Here is a 22,963-nt window from a genome sequence, read left to right as displayed (position 1 = left end):
TCTTCTGCTAATATAAAGTACATATTTTAGTCATCAACCAAGCTAACACAGATTTTGTAAACTTTAAGAAATATTTTTTTTTCTTCTAACCTCGCTAAGTATTTTAGTTCTCAAGCAAGCTAACATACATATTTCGTAAACATCAAAGACAATTTAGTCTTTTGCTAATATAACGTACATATTTTAGTCTTCAACCAAGCTAACTCTCATATTTTGTAAACATCAAAGACTATTTAGTCTTTTGCTAACCTAGCCTATGCATTTTAGTCGTCAACCAAGCTAATACATGTATTTTGTAAACATCAGACTTTTTGGTCTTCTGCAAACCTGTCTGTCGTATTTTAGTCGTCAACCAAGCTAGTTGATTGATGATTGAAACTTTTATTAGTAGATTGTACAGTACTGTACAGTACATTTTCCGTACAATCGACCACTAAATGGTAACACCCGAATAAGTTTTTCAACTTGTTTAAGTCGGGGTCCACGTTGATCAATTCATGTCATATATTTCGTAAGCATCAAAGACTATTTAGTATTTTGCTAACCCAGCCTACGTATTTTAGTCGTCATTCAAGCTAACACACGTATTTTTTAAACATCAAACACTATTTAGTCATTTGCTAACCTAGCCTACGTATTTTAGTCATCAACCAAGCTAACACACGTATTTCGTAAACATCAAAGACTATCTAGTATTTTGCTAACCTAGTCTACATATGTTAGTCTTCAACCAAGCTAACTCACATATTTGGTAAACAAATACATTTTAGACTTCTACATATTTTAGTCTTCAACCAAGCGAACTCACATATTTCATAAACATCAAAGACTCTTTAGACTTTTGCTAATATAACGTACATATTTTAGTCTTCAACCAAGCTAACTCACATATTTCGTAAAAATCAGATACTTTTTCAGACTTTTGCTAACCTAGCCTACGTATTTTAGTCTTCAACCTAGCTCACTCACATATTTCGTAAACATCAAAGACTTTTGCTAACCAAGCCTGCGTATTTTAGTCTTTCTTGCTTCACAATACAAACTTTTCAATTTACGGACCCTCTTCAAGAACCAATTAAGATTGTAACTCGAGGTTCTGCTGCATTTAATAATTATCTGCTGGTGTGTATTTATTGTTTACCTTTGGTAGTCTGTACTTATCCCGAAAATGACTCCTCACTGTGGCTCTCTCCGCTTTCTTCTGGGCGAAGCTGGCCTCTCGTTCTTGCCTGGAACAACAACACAATTATGCAATATTCTGTATGAACTATATTTCAAGTATTACCATCTTCAAGATGAACTTAAATACGCCCTTTTTGTCATAACGCTTTCAATCGTTCTCATTTACTACTACAGTTTTCCCCTGTTTATCGATGTTAATTGGTTATGGGCATGACCATGATAAATTAATTTCCACAAAGTAGAAATTATTGTTTAAAAATTTAATATTTTCATAGCTATAGCACGAAAAACGAGTCATGACCTTCTAAATATATTTGAATTTGTTTTTAGACATGAAATAACACCCTTTAGCCACTTTAATCCAATATTGTAATGCTGCTTGAGGCTGAGCCAACCATTGGCCACGATACAGGCCAGTGGTTTGGTCTCCCCTAGTGGCCAATACTAATGTAATATGAATATTTTTACTTCTTTTGGCTAATTTTTATGCTTGAAATGCTTAATTTAGGACCCATAAAATTGTTAATTATGCATTTAAAAACATTTGAAAAAAATATGTTGTTTTAAGATGCAATATTTGAAGACATTGTGGCAAGTTATAATATAATATCAGTTATAACATCAAATTATAATATTTTATTCTTGCTCTCTGTAAGCCATTTTAAACTTCATGTTTCCTGTGATTTTTGTTTTTATTTTTTACTGTAATATTTTTTTTTTTTTTAGTTTTTAAAAAGCGCTCTCAAATTAAATTATTATTATTATTATTATTGTAACGGCAGTAGTAAATAATTTCACTGTTGTAGTATGGAGTAATAAGATTAGTATTTAAAAATAAAATAAAATGATTGCATTAGCATTTAGTTAATTTGAATTACTGTACAATAACACTAAAAAACATTTTATATCAGAATTTATTATAAAATGTTTACTAATTCAGGATTATCCAAAACAATAATTATTTTAACTTATTTAGCAACAACGTGCAAACTACAATCTATTTAATAGAAAATAATTAAGGCAATGACATATTAATACAATAAAATATGAATAAAAGTTGTCTTAAACAGGTGATTTTTCCCAGGCAATTAAAAAAAATATGCAATGAAAAAAATAAGACAACAATAGTAAATATATACTAATAGAAATGTTAAACTTTTAAAAATCTAAATATTGCCTTACTAATTAGTTAACTACGTTCTATTATGGCGAATTATAATAATACTAATAACATAGGTTGCAATAATAATAATAATAATGTGCTAATAATGTTTTTTCCAAATATATTTTTATTTACTCAAGATTATCCAAAAGAATAATAATTTAGTTTCAGTTAGGAACACGAGAAAACTACATCTAAGATTATACAAATAATGATGGTGATGACAGTACATAATAATAAATTACAATATATAAATATAAATAAACGTGTCTCCGAAAGGGGATTTTTGACCAGGCAGATTACAAAAAATTATATTTAATACAGGGGTCACCAACCTTTTTGAAACCAAGAGCTACTTCTTGGGTACTGATTAATGCGAAGGGCTACCAGTTTGATACACACTTAAATGAATTGCCAGAAATAACCAATTTGCTCAATTTACCTTTGATAAATAAATCTATATATAAGACTACAACTGCAGCACCAATTCCAAACAGACGAGAAACCAAGATTTCCCAACTCAGACAAGAACTGAGAGCACTCAGGAGCCAGTACAGGAAGCCAAGCGACAATGAGAAGGCAGCCTTGGCAGAACTGAGGGGTGTGGTAAGGGATAAACTACTCACCCTGCGACGTGCTGAGTGGCACAGGAAGAGAGGCAAGGAAAGGGCCCGCAAGTGCAGTGCCTTCATTGCAAATCCATTTGGATTCACAAAGAAGCTGCTGGGAGAAAAACGCAGTGGTCAACTCTCATGTCCCGAGGAGGAAATCAACCTCCACATCAAGAACACCTACAGCGACGGCATGAGAGAGCAAGACTTCGGCCACTGTGCAGCCCTCATATGCCCACCAGAACCCTGCACCCTGTTTGACACCAGTGAACCAACCCTGAAAGAAGTTAAAGAGGTAATCAAATCTGCCAGAACAGCATCAGCACCAGGCCCAAGTGGAGTTCCGTACAAGGTCTTCAAACAGTGTCCCCGCCTGTTGGAGCGTCTTTGGAAGATCTTCCGAGTGATCTGGAAAAGAGGGAAAGTACCTCAGCAGTGGACGTACGCAGAGGGAGTATGGATTCCCAAGGAGGAAAACGCAAGGAACATCGAGCAGTTCAGGACAATCTCCCTCCTCAGTGTTGAGTGCAAGACTGTCTTCAAGATCGTTTCCAATCGCCTCATGGGATTTCTCCTGAAGAACACCTATATTGACACCTCGGTGCAGAAGGGAGGAGTCCCAGGAGTTCCAGGGTGCATCGAACAGACTGGTGTGGTAACACAGCTGATCCGTGAGGCGCGAGAGAACAGAGGCGAATTTACAGTACTGTGGCTGGACCTCGCCAATGCTTATGGGTCAATTCCACACAAGTTGGTGGAGTTGTCTCTGAGCAGATACCATGTTCCAGAGAAGATTCATAATCTCATTCTCGACTATTACAACAACTTTAGTCTGAGGGTGTCCTCTGGCACTTCAACATCAGATTGGCATCGTCTGGAGAAAGGCATCATCACAGGCTGTACAATCTCTGTGTCCCTGTTTGCACTGGCCATGAATATGCTCGTGAAGTCTGCGGAAGTAGAGTGCAGAGGTCCTTTGTCCAAATCCGGCACCCGGCAACCTCCGATTAGAGCATTCATGGATGATCTCACGGTAACCACAACATCAGTGTCTGGATGCAGATGGCTCCTTCAAGGCCTTGATCGACTCATTAGTTGGGCAAGAATGAGTTTCAAGCCCTTTAAGTCCAGGTCCTTGGTCTTGAGGAAAGGTAAAGTATCCGACCACTTTCGCTTCAGTCTGGCAGACATCCAAAAAGCCAGTGAAGAGCCTGGGCAAGCTCTTCACTGGTGATCTGAAGGATTCCGCTGCACGTCAAGTTACCAGCGATAACCTCAACATGTGGCTCTCAGCGGTGGACAAGTCGGGACTTCCAGGGAAGTTCAAAGCCTGGATATATCAGCATGACATCCTCCCTCGTATCCTCTGGCCGCTGCTGATGTACGAATTCCCAATGACCATCGTGGAGGGATTCGAGAGGAAGATCAGCTCGTCCCTGTGCAGGTGGCTGGGTCTGCCACGGAGCCTAAGCAGCATTGCTTTGTTTGGGCACAACACCAAGCTGCAGCTTCCTTTCAGTAGTCTGGCAGAGGAGTTCAAGGTTTCCAGGGCCAGAGAAGTCCTGCCCTACAGAGATTCTGCTGATGGGAAAGTATCGTCAGCAGGTGTGGAGGTCAGAACAGGAAGGAACTGGCGTGCCCAGAATGCAGTGGAGCGGGCAGAGGCGAGGTTGCGGCACAGCACCGTGGTAGGAACCGTAGCTACTGGTCGGGCTGGGCTGGGTAGTAACACCAAACCAAGCTACAGCAGAGCCAGAGGAAAGGAAAGGACAGAGTTGGTTCAAGAGGAGGTTCGCGCCGAGGTGGAAGAGGCTCGCTTCAGCAGAGTGGTGGGAATGAGCAAGCAGGGGGCCTGGACCAAGTGGGAGCACATAGCTGGTCGCAAGATCACCTGGACCGAACTCTGGAAAGCGGAGCCACACCAGTTTAAGTTCTTGGTCCAGTCAGTTTATGATGTCCTCCCAAGCCCTGCTAACTTATACACTTTGGGCCTGATAGACACACCTGTGTGCCAGCTCTGTCAGAAAAGAGGATCATTAGAACACATCCTCAGCTGTTGCTCAAAGGCATTGGGAGATGGCAGGTACCGGTGGCGCCACGACCAGGTCCTGCGGGCAATAGCAGACACTATCTGCACTGGCATCAACACCAGTAAGCGGCAACACCCAACTAAGAGCACAATTGCCTTTGTCCGAGCAGGAGAGAAACCTCAACCCTCCAAGAAGACCCAGGGTGGCCTGCTAACAACAGCAAGGGACTGGCAGCTCTTGGTTGATCTAGGAAGGCAGTTGCGATTCCCAGACATCATTGCAACTACAACACTCTGGCCAGACATGGTCTTGATGTCTGGAACCAGCAAGAAGGTGGTGCTCCTTGAGCTAACTGTCCCCTGGGAGGACAGAATGGAGGAAGCTCAGGAAAGGAAGAGGGCGAAATATGCAGATCCTGTGGCTGACTGCCGGAGGAACGGGTGGAAGGCCCGCTGTGAGCCTATTGAGGTGGGCTGCAGGGGTTTTGCAGGCAAGTCCTTACACCATGTCCTGGGGCTCCTTGGGATTTGTGGACTGCACAGGCGAAGAGCCATAAAAAACATCTTGGAAGCGTCTGAAAAGGCTTCACGTTGGCTCTGGTTGAGGAGGGGGGACGCGTGGCGTAGTGCGCTACCTGGACACAAGTCGAGGGACTGATCATCCTCGGCTGGGTCGCCCGGGTGAGGGTGTTTGATTTTGATTGATTGATTGATACTTTTATTAGTAGATTGCACAGTACAGTACATATTCCGTACAATTGACCACTAAATGGTAACACCCGAATACGTTTTTCAACTTGTTTAAGTCGGGGTCCACGTTAATCAATTCATGATTAAGACCCGAAACACCCTATGACCCCGGGAGAATCACTGATGATGTGTCCAGGTTGCACCATGCGGTGTATTATAGTACCTGGCTGTCATTCCGTAATACATTTTTTTTCCTTTTACGGAAGGTTTTTTGTAGAGAATAAATGATGAAAAAAACACTTAATTGAACGGTTTAAAAGAGAAGAAAACACGAAAAAAAATTAAAATTAAATTTTGAAACATACTTTATCTTCAATATCGACTTTTTGAAATTATAAATTCAATCGAAAAAAATGAAGAGAAAAACTAGCTAATTCGAATCTTTTTGAAAAAATTTAAAAAATAATTTATTGAACATCATTAGTAATTTTTCCTGATTAAAATTAATTTTAAAATTTTGATGAAATGTTTTAAATACCTTAAAATCCAATTTGCACTTTGTTATAATAGATAACAAATTGGACCAAGCTATATTTCTAACAAAGACAAATCATTATTTCTTCTAGATTTTCCAGAACAAAAATTTTAAAAGAAATCCCAAAGACTTTGAAATAAGATTTAAATTTAATTCTACAGATTTTCTGGATTTGCCAGAATAATTTTTTGGAATTCTAACTATGATAAGTTTGAAGAAATATTTTACAGTTATTCTTTGTCGAAAAAACAGAAGGTAAAATGAAGAACTAAATTGAAATGTATTTATTATTCTTTACAAAAAAAAAAATAATACTTGAACATTGATTTGAATTGTCAGGAAAGAAGAGGAAGGAATTTAAAAGGTAAAAAGGTATATGTGTTTAAAAATCCTAAAATCATTTTTAAGGTTATATTTTTTTCTCTAAAATTGTCTTTCTGAAAGTTATAAGAAGGAAAGTAAAAAAATAAATGCATTTATTTAAACAAGTGAAGACCAAGTCTTTAGAATATTTTCTTGGATTTTCTTGGATTTGAGTTTTGTCTCTCTTAGAATTAAAAATGTCGAGCAAAGCAAGACCAGCTTGCTAGTAAATAAATACAATTTAAAAAATACAGGCACCTCACTGGTAAGTGCTGCTATTTGAGTTATTTTTAGAACAGGCCAGCGGGCGACTCATCTGGTCCTTACGGGCTACCTGGTGCCCGTGGGCACCGCGTTGGCGACCCCTGTATTTAATAGATAAAATGAGTAGGTAAATTATATAATTTAACAGTGTAAATAATCTATTAAAACAATAAATAGTCCAATTATTATCTCTGAATACTGTTATTTTCGATAGTGGGCTTTTTCAGTGTTGTGTCATTACAAGATTCCTCCAGCAGAGGGAGCCACTTTCCATGGAAGTCCCCCTCAGTGAGACATTCCTATGCCCCAGTTAGCTCACAGTTGTGCCTCAGAAAAATTGCTTAATTTGTTGGGAGGTTGTGCGTGTGCGCGTGCGTGTGCGTTTGTGTGTGTGTGTGTGTGTGCGTGTGTGTGTGTCAAGCTGACATAATGTCTGACAGATGTGGCGTGTGCGGTGAAGCCGAAACAGCACGAGTAAACACCCAAATAAAATAAATATAGAATATGCAGACGGAGGGGGGCCTGCAACGCTCGACTACAAAGATCATGACATGCGAAGGCGATGCTCCCAATGTGTCAGCGCAAGGTGCTTTTTGCTGCGCTGAGAGGCGCTGTCACATCGGGACAAACGCCAAACGGCGTGGACGTCCGTCAAGGGCGGGAGATGACCAGCGTGGCCTCTCAGGCTGATGAAATGTCTTCATGTCAGCACGAAAGCTGCCGTCTTTCCGCTAATAATTCACTGCAAGGTCACATTACGTGCACACAACACTATTTCCTCACCAGTAGTACATCAAAAGACAGCACGAATCCCATAAACCTACTGTATACGTCAATGAAGTCCTCGGAGAATATCAAAGTCTTGATTGTTTTCTCGTTTTTTTGGTCAGTAAAACAACTAACGTACGTTTCTGTGAACACGATTTTTTGTAAATATCTTTGTGCATATTCTTGTGACATTTTCGCAAACATTGAAGACGGTTGAGAGTTGTCAATAATCCTTATGTACGTATTTCTGTAAAAATAGAAGATTTTGCGTCTTCTATGAACTTGTGTGTTTTCGGAAACATTGAAGACAATGAGTTGTCGATAATCCTAAAGTTTTTACACACTATAATTGAGACGACTTCAACGTCTAATGAATTTAGTGTCTTCTTAAACATTGAAGACAATTAGTTAACACAAATCCTAAAGTTATGGAGCCGAATACCATGAATTGATTTACGTGGACCCCGACTTAAACAAGTTGAAAAACTTATACGGGTGTTACCATTTAGTGGTCAATTGTACGGAATATGTACTGAACTGTGCAACCTACTAATACAAGTTTCAGTCAATCAATCAAAAACGACTTTAACGCCTTGAACAAGTTCAGTCTGTTTTCGTAAACATCGAAGACGATGAGTTGTCACTAATCTCAAAACTTTCGTAGACTTTACAGAGACGACTACTGTCCCTAACAAATTTAGTCTGTTTTTGTAAGCATTGACGACGATGAGTAGCCGCTATATTGACCTTATTGAAACGATTAAAGACGAACTCTGTTTTATAGATAGGACTTTAGTGTCTTGAACAAGTTTAGTCTGTTTTCGTAAACATTGACGACAATGTGTTATCACTAATCTTAAAGTTTTCGTAGTCCCTAAAGAGAGAAGTTTAACATCTTAAACACATTTTTGCAATGAGTTGTTGCCAAGGTTTAAATTTTCGTAGACTTTATAGAGACAGCTTTAGCATCTTTAACAAATTAAGTCTGTTTTTGTAAACATCGAAGACGATGAGTTGTCACTAATCCCAAATTTTTTGTACACTTTACAGAGACAACTACTGATGGTGAGTAGCCGCTATTCCTAAAGTTTTCGTAGACCTTATAGTAACGATTAGTGTCTCTATCAAATTTAGTCTTTTTTCATTAGTGTCAAATTTCGTCTGTTTTCGTAAGCATTGACGTCGATGAGTAGTCGGTATTCCCAAAGTTTTTGTAGACCTTATAGAAACGATTACTCAAGTGTCTCTACCCAATTTAGTCTGTTTTCGTAATCTTAGATAGATATATAGTGCTTTATTGATTCCTTCAGGAAAATTAAAGACTATGAGTTGTCGCTAATCCCAAAGTTTTCGTAGACTTTATAGAGACGAACACTGATTTATAGAGACGACTTTAGCGTCTTGAACAAGTTTAGTCTGTTTTCATAAACATTGACGACAATGAGTTATCACCAAAGTTTTCGTAGACCCTAAAGAGACGAGTTTAGTGTCTTAAACATATTTAGTCTGTTTTGGTAATGAGTTGTTGCCAATCTTTACATTTTTGTTGACTTTATAGAGACAGTGTTAGCATCTTTAACAAATTAAGTCAGTTTTCCTAAACATCGAAGACGATGAGTTGTCACTAATCCCAAAGTTATTGTAGACTTTACAGAGACGACTACTGATGGTGAGTAGCCGCTATTCCTAAAGTTTTCGTAGACCTTATAGAAACGATTAGTGTCTCTATCAAATTTAGTCTTTTTTCGTAATCATTGAAGACGATGAGTTGTCGCTAATCCCAAAGTTTTCGTGGACTTTACAGAGATGACGACTATCCCTAACGAATTTCGTCTGTTTTCGTAAGCATTGACGTCGATGAGTAGTTGCTATTCTCAAAGTTTTCGTAGACTTTATAGAAACGATTAGTGTCTCTACCAAATTTAGTCTGTTTTCGTAATCTTTGAAGACGATGAGTTGTCGCTAATCCCAAACTTTTCGTAGACTTTATAGAGACGAACACTGTTTTATAGACGGCTTTAGCGTCTTGAACAAGTTTAGTCTGTTTTCGTAAACATTGATGACAATGAGTTATCACTAATGTCAAAGTTTTTGTAGACCCTAAACAGACGAGTTGAGCGTCTTAAACACATTTAGTCTGTTTTTGGACTGATTTGTTGCCAATCTTTAAATTTTCGTAGACTTTATAGACAGCGTTAGCATCTTTAACAAATTAAGTCTGTTTTTGTAAACATCGAAGACGATGAGTTGTCACTAATCCCAAATTTTTCGTACGCTTTACAGAGACAACTACTGTCCCCTAACGAATTTTTCTCTGTTTTCGTAAGCATCGACGTCGATGAGTAGTCGCTATTCCCAAAGATTTTGTAGACCTCGTAGAAACGATTAGTCAAGTGTCTCTACCAAATTTAGTCTGTTTTCGTAATCTTTGAAGACGATGCGTTGTCGCTAATCCCAAAATTTTCGTAGATTTTATAGCGACGAACCCTGTTTTATAGAGACGACTTTAGCATCTCGAACAAGTTTAGTTTGTTTTCGTAAACATTGATGACAATGAGTTATCTCTGATGGTTAAGTTTTCGTAGACCCTAAAGAGACGAGTTTTGCGCCTTAAACACATATAGTCTGTTTTTGTAATGAGTTGTTGCTAATCTTTAAATATTTGTAGACTTTATAGAGACAGCGTTAGCATCTTTAACAAATTAAGTCTGGTTTTGTAAACATCGAAGACGATGAGTTGTCACTAATCCCAGAGTTATTGTAGACTTTACAGAGACGACTACTGACCCTAACGAATTTAGTCTGTTTTCGTAAGCATTGACGACGATGAGTTGTCGCTAATCCCAAAGTTTTCGTAGACTTTACAAAGACGACGACTGTCCCTAACAAATTTTTTCTGTTTTTGTAAGCATTGACGATGATAAGTAGTCGTTATTCCCAAAGTTTTCTTACTCTTTATAGAAACGATTAGTGTCTAACAAATTTAATTTGTTTTCGTAATCATTGAAGACGACGAGTTGTCGCTAATCCCAATGATTTCTTAGAATTTATAGAGACGAACACTGTTTTATTGCGATGACTTTAGCGTCTTGAACAAGCTTAGTCTGTTTTCATAAACATCGAAGACGATGAGTTGTCACTAATCTCAAACCTTTCGTAGACTTTACAGACGACTACTGTCCGTAACGAATTTAGTCCGTTTTCGTAAGCATTGATGACGATGAGTAGTCGCTATTCCTAAAGTTTTCGTAGACTTTATAGAAACGATTAGCGCCTCTATCAAATTTAGTCTGTTTTCGTAATCTTTGAAGACGATGAGTTGTTACTAATCCCAAAGTTTTCGTAGACTTTATAGAGACGACTTTAGCGTCAAACAAGTTTAGTCTGTTTTCATAAACATTGATGACTATGAGTTATCACTAATGTTACAATTTTTGTAGACCTTAAAGAGACGAGTTTAGCGTCTTAAACACATTTATTCTGTTTTTGTATTGAGTTGTTGATAATCTTTAAATATTTGCAGACCTTATAGAGACAGTGTTAGCATCTTTAACAAATTTGGTCTGTTTTTTGTAAACATCAAAGACGATGAGTTGTCACTAATCCCGAAGTTTTCGTAGACTTTACAGAGTCTGTTTTCGTAAGCATTGACGACGATAAGTAGTCGTTATTCCCAAAGTTTTCGTACTCTGATAGAAACAATTAGTGTTTCTACCAAATTTATTCTGTTTTTGTAATCATTGAAGACGATGAGTTGTCGCTAATCCCAAAGTTTTCGTAGACTTTATAGAGACGAATACTGTTTTATAGACGGCTTTAGCGTCTTCAACAAGTTTAGTCTGTTTTCGTAAACATTGATGACAATGAGTTATCAGTAATGTTAAAGTTTTCATAGACCCTAAAGAGACTACTTAGCGTCTTAAACACATTTAGTCTTTTTGAAGACAATGAGTTGTCACTAATCTGTATGTTTTCGTAGACTTTATAGAGACAACGTTAGCGTCTTTAACAAATTAAGTCTGTTTTTGTAAACATTGAAGGTGAGTTGTCGCTAATCTTTACATTTACGTAGACCTTATAGAGACAACGTTAGCGTCTTTAACAAATGAAATCTGTTTTTGTAAACATTGGAGAGGATGAGTTGTCGCTAATCTTTACGTTTTAGTAGAAATTATAAAGACGACTTTAGTGTCTTTAACAAGTTTAGTCTGTTTTCGTAAACATTGAGGACAATGAGTTATCACTAATCTTCAAGTTTTTGTAGACCCTAAATATACCACTTTAGCTTCTTGAACACATTTACTCTGTTTTTGTAAACACTGAAGACAATGAGTTGTCGCTAATCTTTACATTTTCATAGACCTTATAGAGACAACGTCAGCATCTTTAACGAATTAAGTCTGTTTTTGTAAGCATTGAAGACAAATAGTTGTGGCTAATCCTAAAGTTTTCATAATCATTCTAGAGATGACTTTAAAGTCTTGAACAAGTTTAGTCTGTTTCGTAAAAATGGTAGACATTGAGTAATTACTAATCTTATAGTTTTCGTAGACTCTAGAGAGACGATATTAGCGTCTTAAACAGGATGATGAGTTGTCGCTAATCCTAAAGTTTTCGTAGATCTTAAAGAGACGAATAGTGTCTTTAACGACTTTAGTCTGTTTTCAGAAGTATTGAAGACAATGAGTTGTCGCTAATCCTAAAGTTTTTATAGACATTATGGAGACGACCTTAGCATCTTGAACAAATTTAGTCTGTTTTCGTAAACATTGAAGACAATGAGTAATCACTAATCTTAAAGTTTTTGTAGATCCTAGAGGGACAATTTTAGCGTCTCAAACGAATTTAGTCTGTTTTTGTAAACATTGAGGACAATGAGTAGTCGCTATTCCCAAAGTTTTTATAGACCTTATAGAGACGTTTAGTGTCTTTTCCGAATTTAGTCTGTTTTGTAAACATTGAAGACGACGAGTAAATCCTAAAGTTTTCGTACAAATTATAGAGACGACTTTGGGGTCTTTTAAAATTTAGCCTGTTTTCGTAAACATCGAAGAAAATTAGTCTTCAAAAAAACAACCATACGGGTTTCACAAAACATTTGAACCAATCAGAGTCTTCTACGAAGGTAAAGTACACATTTTTTGTAAAATTTTCACAAAAATTAAATATAAATAAATTGCCCTAATTTTTGTTGACATTATAAAGATCTAATGTCTTCCCCAGATTTAGCCTTTGTTTACATAAACATCGCACAAGATTTTGTTTTCAAAAAACCTTACATACACGTTATCGCACAAATCTGAGCAAATATTAGTTCGCCACATTTTGTCACATTTTCACAAACATTAAAGATTGAGAGTCGTCCATAATAATCTTAATGTATCTGTTTTCGGAAATGTTATTCAGAAAATTTTGCATCCTCTACCAACTTAGTCTATGTGTTTCCACAAACATTGATTATGATTTTGACACCAAGTCTTTGACAAACTTTAAGTTTGAGATAAATCAGTCCTTGATTAACATGAGAGATGTTGTCAGTGAAAATGGTTGTTTTAACAAACTTTACCTGTTTAGTTTCCTAAAATGATTTAGAGACTTTAAGAGTTTTTTGAAAAATAGACAAACATATTTTTTGGAAACAATTTAGAGTAAACAACCTGCTGTTTGTTCGTAAGAACTAAAGACCGTTTGTAACCTTCGACAAATTATCATACATAATTGGATGGAATTTACATGCAAAACTTTTGTTGAACCTTCAACAAATCTAACATACGTGTTCACAAAATAGGAGTAACCCAAAATGGAATATTTCTATTTCCATAAAGTTTGAAGACGATGTAATCTTCATCAAACGTGATTTATATATTTTCATAAACAATTTCGTCTTCAACCTTTACTTATGTGTTTATGTAAACACTGAAGACGATTTACAACCTTTGACAAATCTTAAGTGTTTGTTTTTTAACACAGTTTTGAGTCATTGATGAAACCAACGCACAAGTCATGGTAAACATCAGCGCAAACTTAAGAGACATTTAGCATACTTTTGAGCACAGTTTAGTCTTCAACAAATAACGTACTCGTAGACTATTTGGAGTTGCCATTATATTTCGCAAACACTGGGAATAATTCCTATTGACTTCAAATAATCTAATGTATACAGTGTATTAACTCGACAATTAAGTCTTTTGCTAACGCATCCTACTTAATTTAGTCTTCAAGCAAGCTAACATGCATATTTTGTTAACATCAGAGACAATTTATCCAACACTTGTATACCGTGAACATCTAAGACGAGTCTTTTGCTAACCTATCCTACGTATTTTAATCTGCAACCAAGCTAACATACAAATTTTATAAACATCAAAGACAATTTGTATTTTGCTAACCTTACCCACATATTTTGGTCTTCAACCAAGCCAAAATCCATATTTTGTAAACATCAAATACTATTTAGTCTTTTGCTAGTATTACGTGCATGTTAGTCTTTAAAGGGGAACATTATCACCAGACCTATGTAAGCGTCAATATATACCTTGATGTTGCAGAAAAAAGACCATATATTTTTTTAACCGATTTCCGAACTCTAAAAGGGTAAATTTGGCGATTGAAACGCCTTTCAATAGTTCGCTGTCGGAGCAATGACCTTTCACTCGTGACGTCACAACGGGAAGCAATCCGCCATTTTCTCAAACACATTACACACACCAAGTCAAATCAGCTCTGTTATTTTCCGTTTTTTTGACTGTTTTCCGTACCTTGGAGACATTATGCCTCGTCGAAGTGTTGTCGGAGGGTGTAACAGCACCAGTTGACTTGCGTGGAGTGTGCTAATCAGACATATTTGCTCACGGCATGACTGGAAGCTAATCGATGCTAACATGCTATTTAGGCTAGCTGTATGTACATATTGCATCATTATGCCTCATTTATAGCTATATTTGCATCCAGCCTTTCCCTCCACCCACATTTATTGCCAAACAAACACATACCAATCGACGGATTCAAGTTGCACCAGTGGTCAAACGATGCGAAAGTCCCTCGTTTGTTCTGCACACCTTACCGACGATAGCGATGCTACGACAGAGATGGCACAGAGATGTGTGGATATCCTGCAACACTCAAAGCAGATGCATTTCCAACGATAAAGTCAACAAAATCACAAAGGTGAGTTTCGTTGATGTTATTGACTTATGTGCTAATCAGACATATTTGCTCACGGCATGACTGGAAGCTAATCAATGCTAAATTGCTATTTAGGCTAGCTGTATGTACATATTGCATCATTATGCCTCATTGGTAGCTATATTTGCATCCAGCCTTTCCGTCCACCCACATTTAATGCCAAACAAACACATACCATGAATTGATTAACGTGGACCCCGACTTAAACAAGTTGAAAAACTTATTCGGGTGTTACCATTTAGTGGTCAATTGTACGGAATATGTACTGTACTGTGCAATCTACTAATAAAAGTATCAATCAATCAATCAAAACCAATCGTTGGTTAGAAGGCGATCGCCAAATTTGTCCTTGCCTCCTCCCGTGCCGCTGTCTGTCGTGATATGGCTCAATAGCTTCAGTTTCTTCTTCAATTTCATTTTCACTATCTGCCTCCACACTCCAACCATCCGTTTCAATACATGCGTAATCTGTTGAATCGCTTGTGCCGCTGAAATCCGAGTAGAATCCGAGCTACTATGCTATACCTTTCTGTGCTATCCGCTATGTTTTTTTCTGTTGGCTTCACGCAGTGACGTCACACGACAATAGATGGGTGGCTATAACGACAGTTAAAATCAGGCACTCTGAAGCCGTTTTTTGGGATATTGCATCATGGGTAAAATTTTGAGAAAAACTTCGAAAAATAAAATAAGCCACTGAGAACTGATTTTTATTGGTTTTAACCCTTCAGAAATTGTGATAATGTTCCCCTTTAACCAAGCTAACATATGTATTTTGCAAACATCAAAGACTATTTAGACTTTTGCTAATATAACGTAGAATTTTGAAGTCATCAACCAAGCTAACACATATTTCGTAAACATCAAAGACAATTTAGATTTCTTCTAACCTAGCTAAGTATTTTAGTTGTCAACCAAGCTAACACACACATTTCGTAAACCCATCCATCCATCCATTTTTTCTACCGCTTATTCCCTTTGGGGTCGCGGAGGGCGCTGGTGCCTATCTCAGCTTCAATCGGGCAGAAGGCGGGGTATTTCGTAAACATCACAGACAATTTAGTCTTCTGCTAATATAACATACAAATTTTATTCTTTCAACCAAACTAACACACATATTTTGTAAAACATCAAACACTAACAGGTTTGCTGCTAATATAACATATTTATCTTAGTCTTTAACCAAGGCAACATACGTATTTCGTAAACATCATAGACTACATAGTCTTCTGCTAATATAACGTACACATTTTAGTCAACCAAGCTAACTTACTAAACATCAAAGACAATTCAGTTTTCTTCCAACCAAGCAAAATATTTTAGTGTTCAAACAAGCTACCTCATGTGTTTCGGAAACATCACAGATAATTTAGTCTTCTGCTAATACAACATACATATTTTAGTCTTCAACCAAGCTAACACATATTTTGTAAAACATCAAAGACTAATATGTTTGCTGCTAATATAACGTATATATTTTAGTCTTTAACCAAGGCAACATACGTATTTTGTAAACATCATAGACTACATAGTCTTTTGCTAATATGACGTACACATTTTAGTCAACCAAGCTAACTTACTAAACATCAAAGACAATTCAGTTTTCTTCTAACCAAGCAAAATAATTTAGTCTTCAACCAAGCTAACTTGTGTATTTTGTAAACATCAAAGACAAACCAAACCTACGTATTTTAGTCTTAGACAAGAAAACGGGTGCTTTCTGTAGACGGCAAAAACAAGTGTTTATCTAACATATTTTAATGTTCATCCAAGCGAACTCATGTATTTTTTAAACATCAAAGACAATTTAGTCTTTTACCAATATAACGTACATAACTTAGTCTTTAACCAATCCAACACACGTATTTTAAAAGCATCAAAGACAAACCTAGCCTACATATTTTGAGCTTAAACCAGGGGTCAGCAACCTGCGACTCTTTTAAAAAAGGATTGAAAATGGAAAAAGATGGGGGAAAAATAAAGTTTTTGTTTTAGTATGTTTTTTGTTTAATGACAAACATGACACAAACCTTCCTAATTGTTAGAAAGCCCTCTGTTTATTATGTTTGTGTGTATGCTTCACTGATGAGACTATTTGGTGAACATCATTTTGTCCTACTAATTTCGGCGGTTCTACCATAGTGTGGACTGTGACGCAAAATTTTATTTACATGTATAATCTTCCACTCCTTTTTTGTTTAATTTTGTCCACCAAATGTTTTATACTGTGCGTGAATGCATAAAGGTGAGCTTTGTTAAAGTTATTGACTTGTTGGAGTGCTAATCAGGCATATTTGGTCAGTGCATGACTGCAAGCTAATCAATGCTAACATGCTATTTAAGCTAGCTGTATGTGCATATCGCATCATTATAACTCATATTTGAGCTCGTTTAATATCCTTTACTTGTATCCTTTTTGTTATCTCACCTTCTGAGTAGCCTCTGGTTTATTAATGGTTTCTAATATTGTGAACATTTGTAGAATAAATATTACATTTCAACATTTCTGTTAACAAAGATCTGCTTCAGCTTGCGACAAATAGTCATTTTGATAGTAGGTTATTATAGCTAATATACGATACGCGATATAACATCGTTTTGTCCTACGAACTTCGGCGGTTCTTGAAATCACCATAGTGTGTACTGTGTCCCAAAAGTTTGTTTACATGTAAAATCTTCCACTCCTTTGTCTCATTTTGTCCACCAAATGTTTAATACTGTGCGTGAATGCACACAGGTGAGCTTTGTTGATGTTATTGACTTGTTGGAGTGCTAATCAGGCATATTTAGTCAGTGCATGACTGCAAGCTAATCAATGCTAACATGCTATTTAGGCTAGCTGCATGTGCATATTGTGTCATTATAACTCATATTTGAGCTCATTTAATATCCTTTACTTTTATCCTCTTTGTTATCTCACCTTCTGAGTAGCCTCTGATTTATTAATGGTTTGTAATGTTGTAAAAATGTGTAGAACAAATATTACATTTCCACATTTCTGTCAACGAAGATTTGCTTCAGCTTGCGACAAATAGTCATTTTGATAGTAGGTTATTATAGCTAAAATACAATATAATACACGACACTTATGTCATGTGTTGCTTTCTTTACAAGTCTTATATACGGCTTTTCATTTTTTGCAGCTCCAGACAGATTTGTTTTTTGGTCCAAAATGGTTCTTGCAAAGTTTTGGGTTGCCGACCCCTGTCTTAAACCGAGATAACATGCAACATGCATGCTTTTGCAAACATCAAAGACAAGTCTGTAGTCTTCAACCATACGTATCAAAAACTGCACATTGGGAGTTCGGCACGCGTTGTAGGTCTTAGCCCGGGATCGAACTTGTGCCCTTTGCTGTGCGTGTTAACTAACGATCCACTATTCCAACTGCTGTATCGCCACTTTATGAGACATGTGATACATGCTATGGATGGCATCGGCAATCGATAATGATCATCAATCATACCAAAATACATAGAAAATGTCCACTGCAGAGGGCCCTGGTTCTCATGCACATAAATGTATTGTTTTACATTGAAAACATCATTTAAGCGTCCACAGAGGTGACTTGTGTACAGTTCTTTGCTGTGGACTGCAAGACTGGTATTAGTTACAGTCAATTGGGACTTGGTGGAGACATATGAGATCCTTGTTTAGTTGTGGACACACGCTAAAGCGGGGGGTGTCAAACATAAGGCCCGCCAAAAGGTTTTTTTTCCGGCCCGCGGGATGAGTTTGCCAAGTATAAAAATGAGCTGAAATTTTTAAATGAAAGAAACTGCTGTTCTAAAAGTGTCCACTAGATGTCGCAATAGCAATTCTTTGTATCTTTGTAGATTCTTGGACCGGCGCAAGACGGACGAAAGCGAAAGCATTTGCCAAGAATGTTTTCATTAATCAAGTTCGATTAATGAAAACATTAATGTTTTCATTAATCGAACTTGATTAATGCTTTCATTAATCAAGTTTTTCATTAATCAATGTTTTCATTAATCAAGTTTTCATTAATCGAACTTGATTAATGTTTTCATTAATCAAGTTCGAAAAAATGTGTTTTACATATGTAAAACACATTTTACATATGTAAAACACATTTTTACCACATGTTAGTGCACCAGTTGAGGAAAACTACCAAACGACATAAATAACATCCTGTAATTTGATTTTGATATAATTCTTTTATCGCGATAAAATTAACACCAATGAGTTGACTGATCAACATTATCACATAATTTATTCAGAAAGTATGAATAAAGACAAATAAAGATAGCAAACTATTAACTGCAACATGTAAATGTAAAAAAAATGTGTACATTTTCAGAATGTGCTTGTTCTATTTTTAAGCAAGGAAGACAATCTGAAGTTCTCTTTATTTTTACGTTATCGTGCCGTGATTTTACCAATCCGGCCCACTTGGAAGTGTATTTTTCTCCATGTGGCCCCCGATCTAAAATGAGCTTGACACCCCCGCGCTGAAGCAAGGATTTAAAGTCGAGGTGGGAAGAGCCATACTATCGATACCAGGCTTGTGATGGTATCGGAGGGTGAGATTGACATTTAACGTTGTGGTTTTGAAGAATATAGTTTACAAACCTTGTACAAGGTACAGGTTTGGGGGTCAAAAGTGTTTTGGCTGAATGAGCAAGTCCACTCATCCATGTGGACTGGACACTGGGCGAGAGTTAATGGGCGGCCAAGGGGGGAATCGCCTCTCTTGGTTGCTTTGTTGGGTCTGCTCCTGTCTCTGGCCATGCTCCCCCCCACCCCAGCAGACGATGGCGCGAAACACTGCATAGAGGCCACTACAGTGTGTATGTTTTGTTGTTGTTGTTGTTGTTATTTTACATTTGTAGCAGTATGTAGAAGTGGCTGCTTGCATCAGCTCTGCTCTTTTAATGTCTTTAAAGGCCTACTGAAACTCACTACTACCGACCACTCAGTCTGATAGTTTATATATCAATGATAATATCTTAAAATTACAACACATGCCAATGCGGCCGTTTTAGTTTACTAAATTACAATTTTAAATTTCCCGCGGAGTTTCATGTTGAAAACGTCGGGGAATGATGACACGTATGATGACGCGTGTTTGTGACGTCTCGGGTTGTAGCGGACATATTAGCCCAGCACCACACACGGCTAAAAGTCGTCTCTTTTCATACCATAATTACACAGTAATTTGGACATCTGTGTTGCTGAATTTTTTGCAATTTGTTCAATCAATAATGGAGACTATAAAGAACAATGCTGTTATTGGAAAACGGTGGATTGCAGCTGCCTTTAGCACCGAAACACAGCTGGTGTTTCTTTGTTTGTTGTGAAGCTTTAACACAGAGCGGTCAAGCGAACATGTTTTTGGATGGAAAAAATGTGATATTAAGTTGGCTCTTACCGGAGACTTCAGTGGATTATGCGACCTCCTCTTGCTGCTCAAAAAAGGCAGCTGTGATCTTGGCTCCTCGGCTTCTCTCAGAGACACTGTCGTTCACCGCAGCCATCCGACTTTCAGGTATGACCTTACAATCTCACTAAAACACTATTAGAAAAATAAGCAGATAAGGGATCTTCCATAATTATCCTAGTAAATGTGTCTAATTACATCTGAAACTGTCCCACTGCCGCCGCCTGGAGCTGTTGCCTTTTTTTTGTGTGCTCCACTCTAACTTTCCTCATCCACAAATCTTTCATCCTCGCTCAAATTAATGGGGAAATCGTCGCTTTCTCAGTCTGAATACCTCTTGCTGCTGGAGGCTATAATTATAAACAATGTAAGGATGTGAGGAGCCCTACAACCAGTGACGTCACGCGCACATCGTCTGCTACTTCCGGTATACAGGCAAGGCTTTTTTATTAGCGACCAAAAGTTGCAAACTTTATCGTCGATGTTCTCTACTAAATCCTTTCAGCAAATGATCAAGTATGACACATAGAATGGACCTGCTATCCCCGTTTAAATAACAAAATCTCATTTCAGTAGGCCTTTAATGTCCTTTGTGTTCTTTAAAGTTTCCCTCTTACACACATGCATATGTGTGCTATGGCTAGGAGGTTTTTTCCCCCTTTGCCTCAGGCTGAACCCCCTCTACAGAGGCCCAGGTTTAGACTGTCCCCCCGCCCCTCCGTTTTTTCACCTTTTTTGTAAGGGACGCCGGAGGTTGATCGTGTCAGCGATCGTGTTCTGTCTCCCGTAACGTTTGTCTGCTCTTGAATGGGATTGTGCTGAAAATCTTAATTTCCCCACGGGGATTATTAAATTATTTCTAATTGTAATTTTAATTGTGATTGTAATTCTAATTCTAAAAAAACAACCAAAGGATATGAATGAGAGTCGGATTCTGTTTCGTGAGTTTCAGCTCATTTCAGTTCAGTTTCAGTTTATTGACTTCAATTCGAATCAGAATCGGCTTTATAGTCAAGGTCAACACATTAAAATCCTTCCCCATCCTTAAACTTCGGATCGGATCGGTTAGAAAATCCATAGTATCGGCCACCATTAAAAGGTGTCCTCCTGTGCGCCACGACCGCGCGTAAAGGACGCGAGCTCCCGTGCGCGTTTTTACGCACGGACCCCGAGAAGCCTTTGAACGCAACACGAGTTTACATCGCGGTGAGGAAAAATCCCCGTAAAAACGGAAGAATAACTCGACGTCGACTTACTTCTCCTCCTCCAGCTGCTGCTGGTACTGTTCGAACTCCTCCTGGGTCATCCCCTGCGCCGCCGCGTCCGTCTTCTCCGCCTCGGGCTTCTCCTCCGTCAGCCCGCCCGTCAGGTTCTTCAGCTGGCCCCCCACCACGTGTTTCACCATGAACGCCATCGCTTCTTTGTGGGTCCGGCGGGGGTCCTTCCTGGGCTAGAAGTTGTGCAGACTCGATGGATTCTTAAACCTATAAAAAAAAAAAAAATCCTCCTGAATGCGCGCAATCGGAGTGTAGTCCCGGATTTGGTGCGTTCGGCAGCAGCTCGGTGGTCCAGCAGGAGGAGGAGGATGATGATGATGATGATGATGAAGCGGAGGAGGAGGATGCTGACGAGCAGCTCGGTTATGAGTCAACAAGTTTGGCGCTCCGTCCTCCAATCGTCTGTGTCTCCCTCCCTCCGCCCAGTCCAGTGCACCAGCAGGCGGCCTGCAGGAGACCTCCACCCCGGTGGTCTTCTGGTCCGAACCACATTTTGGCTGCCTTCACTTTTATCACAGAAATATTCATTTAATAGTGTTACTAATTATCCCTGATGTACGTTTTACATCAATGGCACAAAAAATAAATAAATAATACAAATAAAACAATACTAAATATTTTTTTTTTAGGTTTTTTGAGGGGCGACTTGTCCACGGTGTATGCCGCCTTCCGCTCGATTGTAGCTGAGATAGGCGCCAGCGCCCCCCGCGACCCCAAAGGGAATAAGCAGCAGGAAATGGATGGATGGATGTATGGAAAAATTGAGTTTTTTTGAGAGGCGCGACTTGTCCAGGGTGTACCCCACCTTCCACCCGATTGTTGCTGAGATAGGTGCCAGCGCCCTCCACGACCCCAAAAGGGAATAAGCGGTAGAAAATGGATGGATGGATGGAAACCTTTATTTATAAATTGCAACATTTACAAACAATCGAGAAACAATAATAATCAAGATAAGTACAAAAACAGTACAAATCAGCGCCAGGGTGTTGTAAAATCAATGAAATAACTAAAATAGAATGCAATATATATATATATATATATATATATATATATACTGTATATATATATATACACTGGGGGAAAAAAGTATTTAGTCAGCCACCGATTGTGCAAGTTCTCCCACTTTAAATGATGACAGAGGTCTGTAATTTTCATCATAGGTACACTTCAACTGTGAGAGACAGAATGTGGAAAAAAAATCCAGGAATTCACATTGTAGGAATTTAAAAAAAAATATTTGTAAATTATGGTGGAAAATAAGTATTTGGTCAACCATTCAAAGCTCTCACTGATGGAAGGAGGTTGTAGCTCAAAATCTCACGATACATGGCGCCATTCATTCTTTCCTTAACACGGATCAATCGTCCTGTCCCCTTAGCAGAAAAACAGCCCCAAAGCATGATGTTTCCACCCCCATGCTTCACAGTAGGTTTGGTGTTCTTGGGATGCAACTCAGTATTCTTCTTCCTCCAAACAGGACGAGTTGAGTTTATACC

General features: G+C 38.0%; 1 protein-coding gene across 1 annotated transcript in view; it reads right to left on the bottom strand.

The window, feature by feature from the left end:
• cplx3b (complexin 3b) overlaps positions 1–21,804 on the bottom strand; it is a 28,676-nt gene extending 6,872 nt beyond the window's left edge. Inside the window, exons 1-2 of the mRNA XM_061876517.1 lie at positions 21,447–21,804; positions 1,142–1,229 (exon numbers count right to left, since the gene is read on the bottom strand). Coding sequence (XP_061732501.1) covers positions 1,142–1,229; positions 21,447–21,604 — 246 coding nt within the window. The 5' untranslated portion in view covers positions 21,605–21,804. The remainder of the gene's footprint in view (positions 1–1,141; positions 1,230–21,446) is intronic.
• Positions 21,805–22,963: the final 1,159 nt, after the last annotated feature.

This window comes from Nerophis ophidion, linkage group LG02 (genome assembly GCF_033978795.1).
Source record: "Nerophis ophidion isolate RoL-2023_Sa linkage group LG02, RoL_Noph_v1.0, whole genome shotgun sequence".
In the NCBI taxonomy this organism is placed as follows: domain Eukaryota; kingdom Metazoa; phylum Chordata; class Actinopteri; order Syngnathiformes; family Syngnathidae; genus Nerophis; species Nerophis ophidion.
This window is presented reverse-complemented; position numbering and strand designations above follow the sequence as displayed.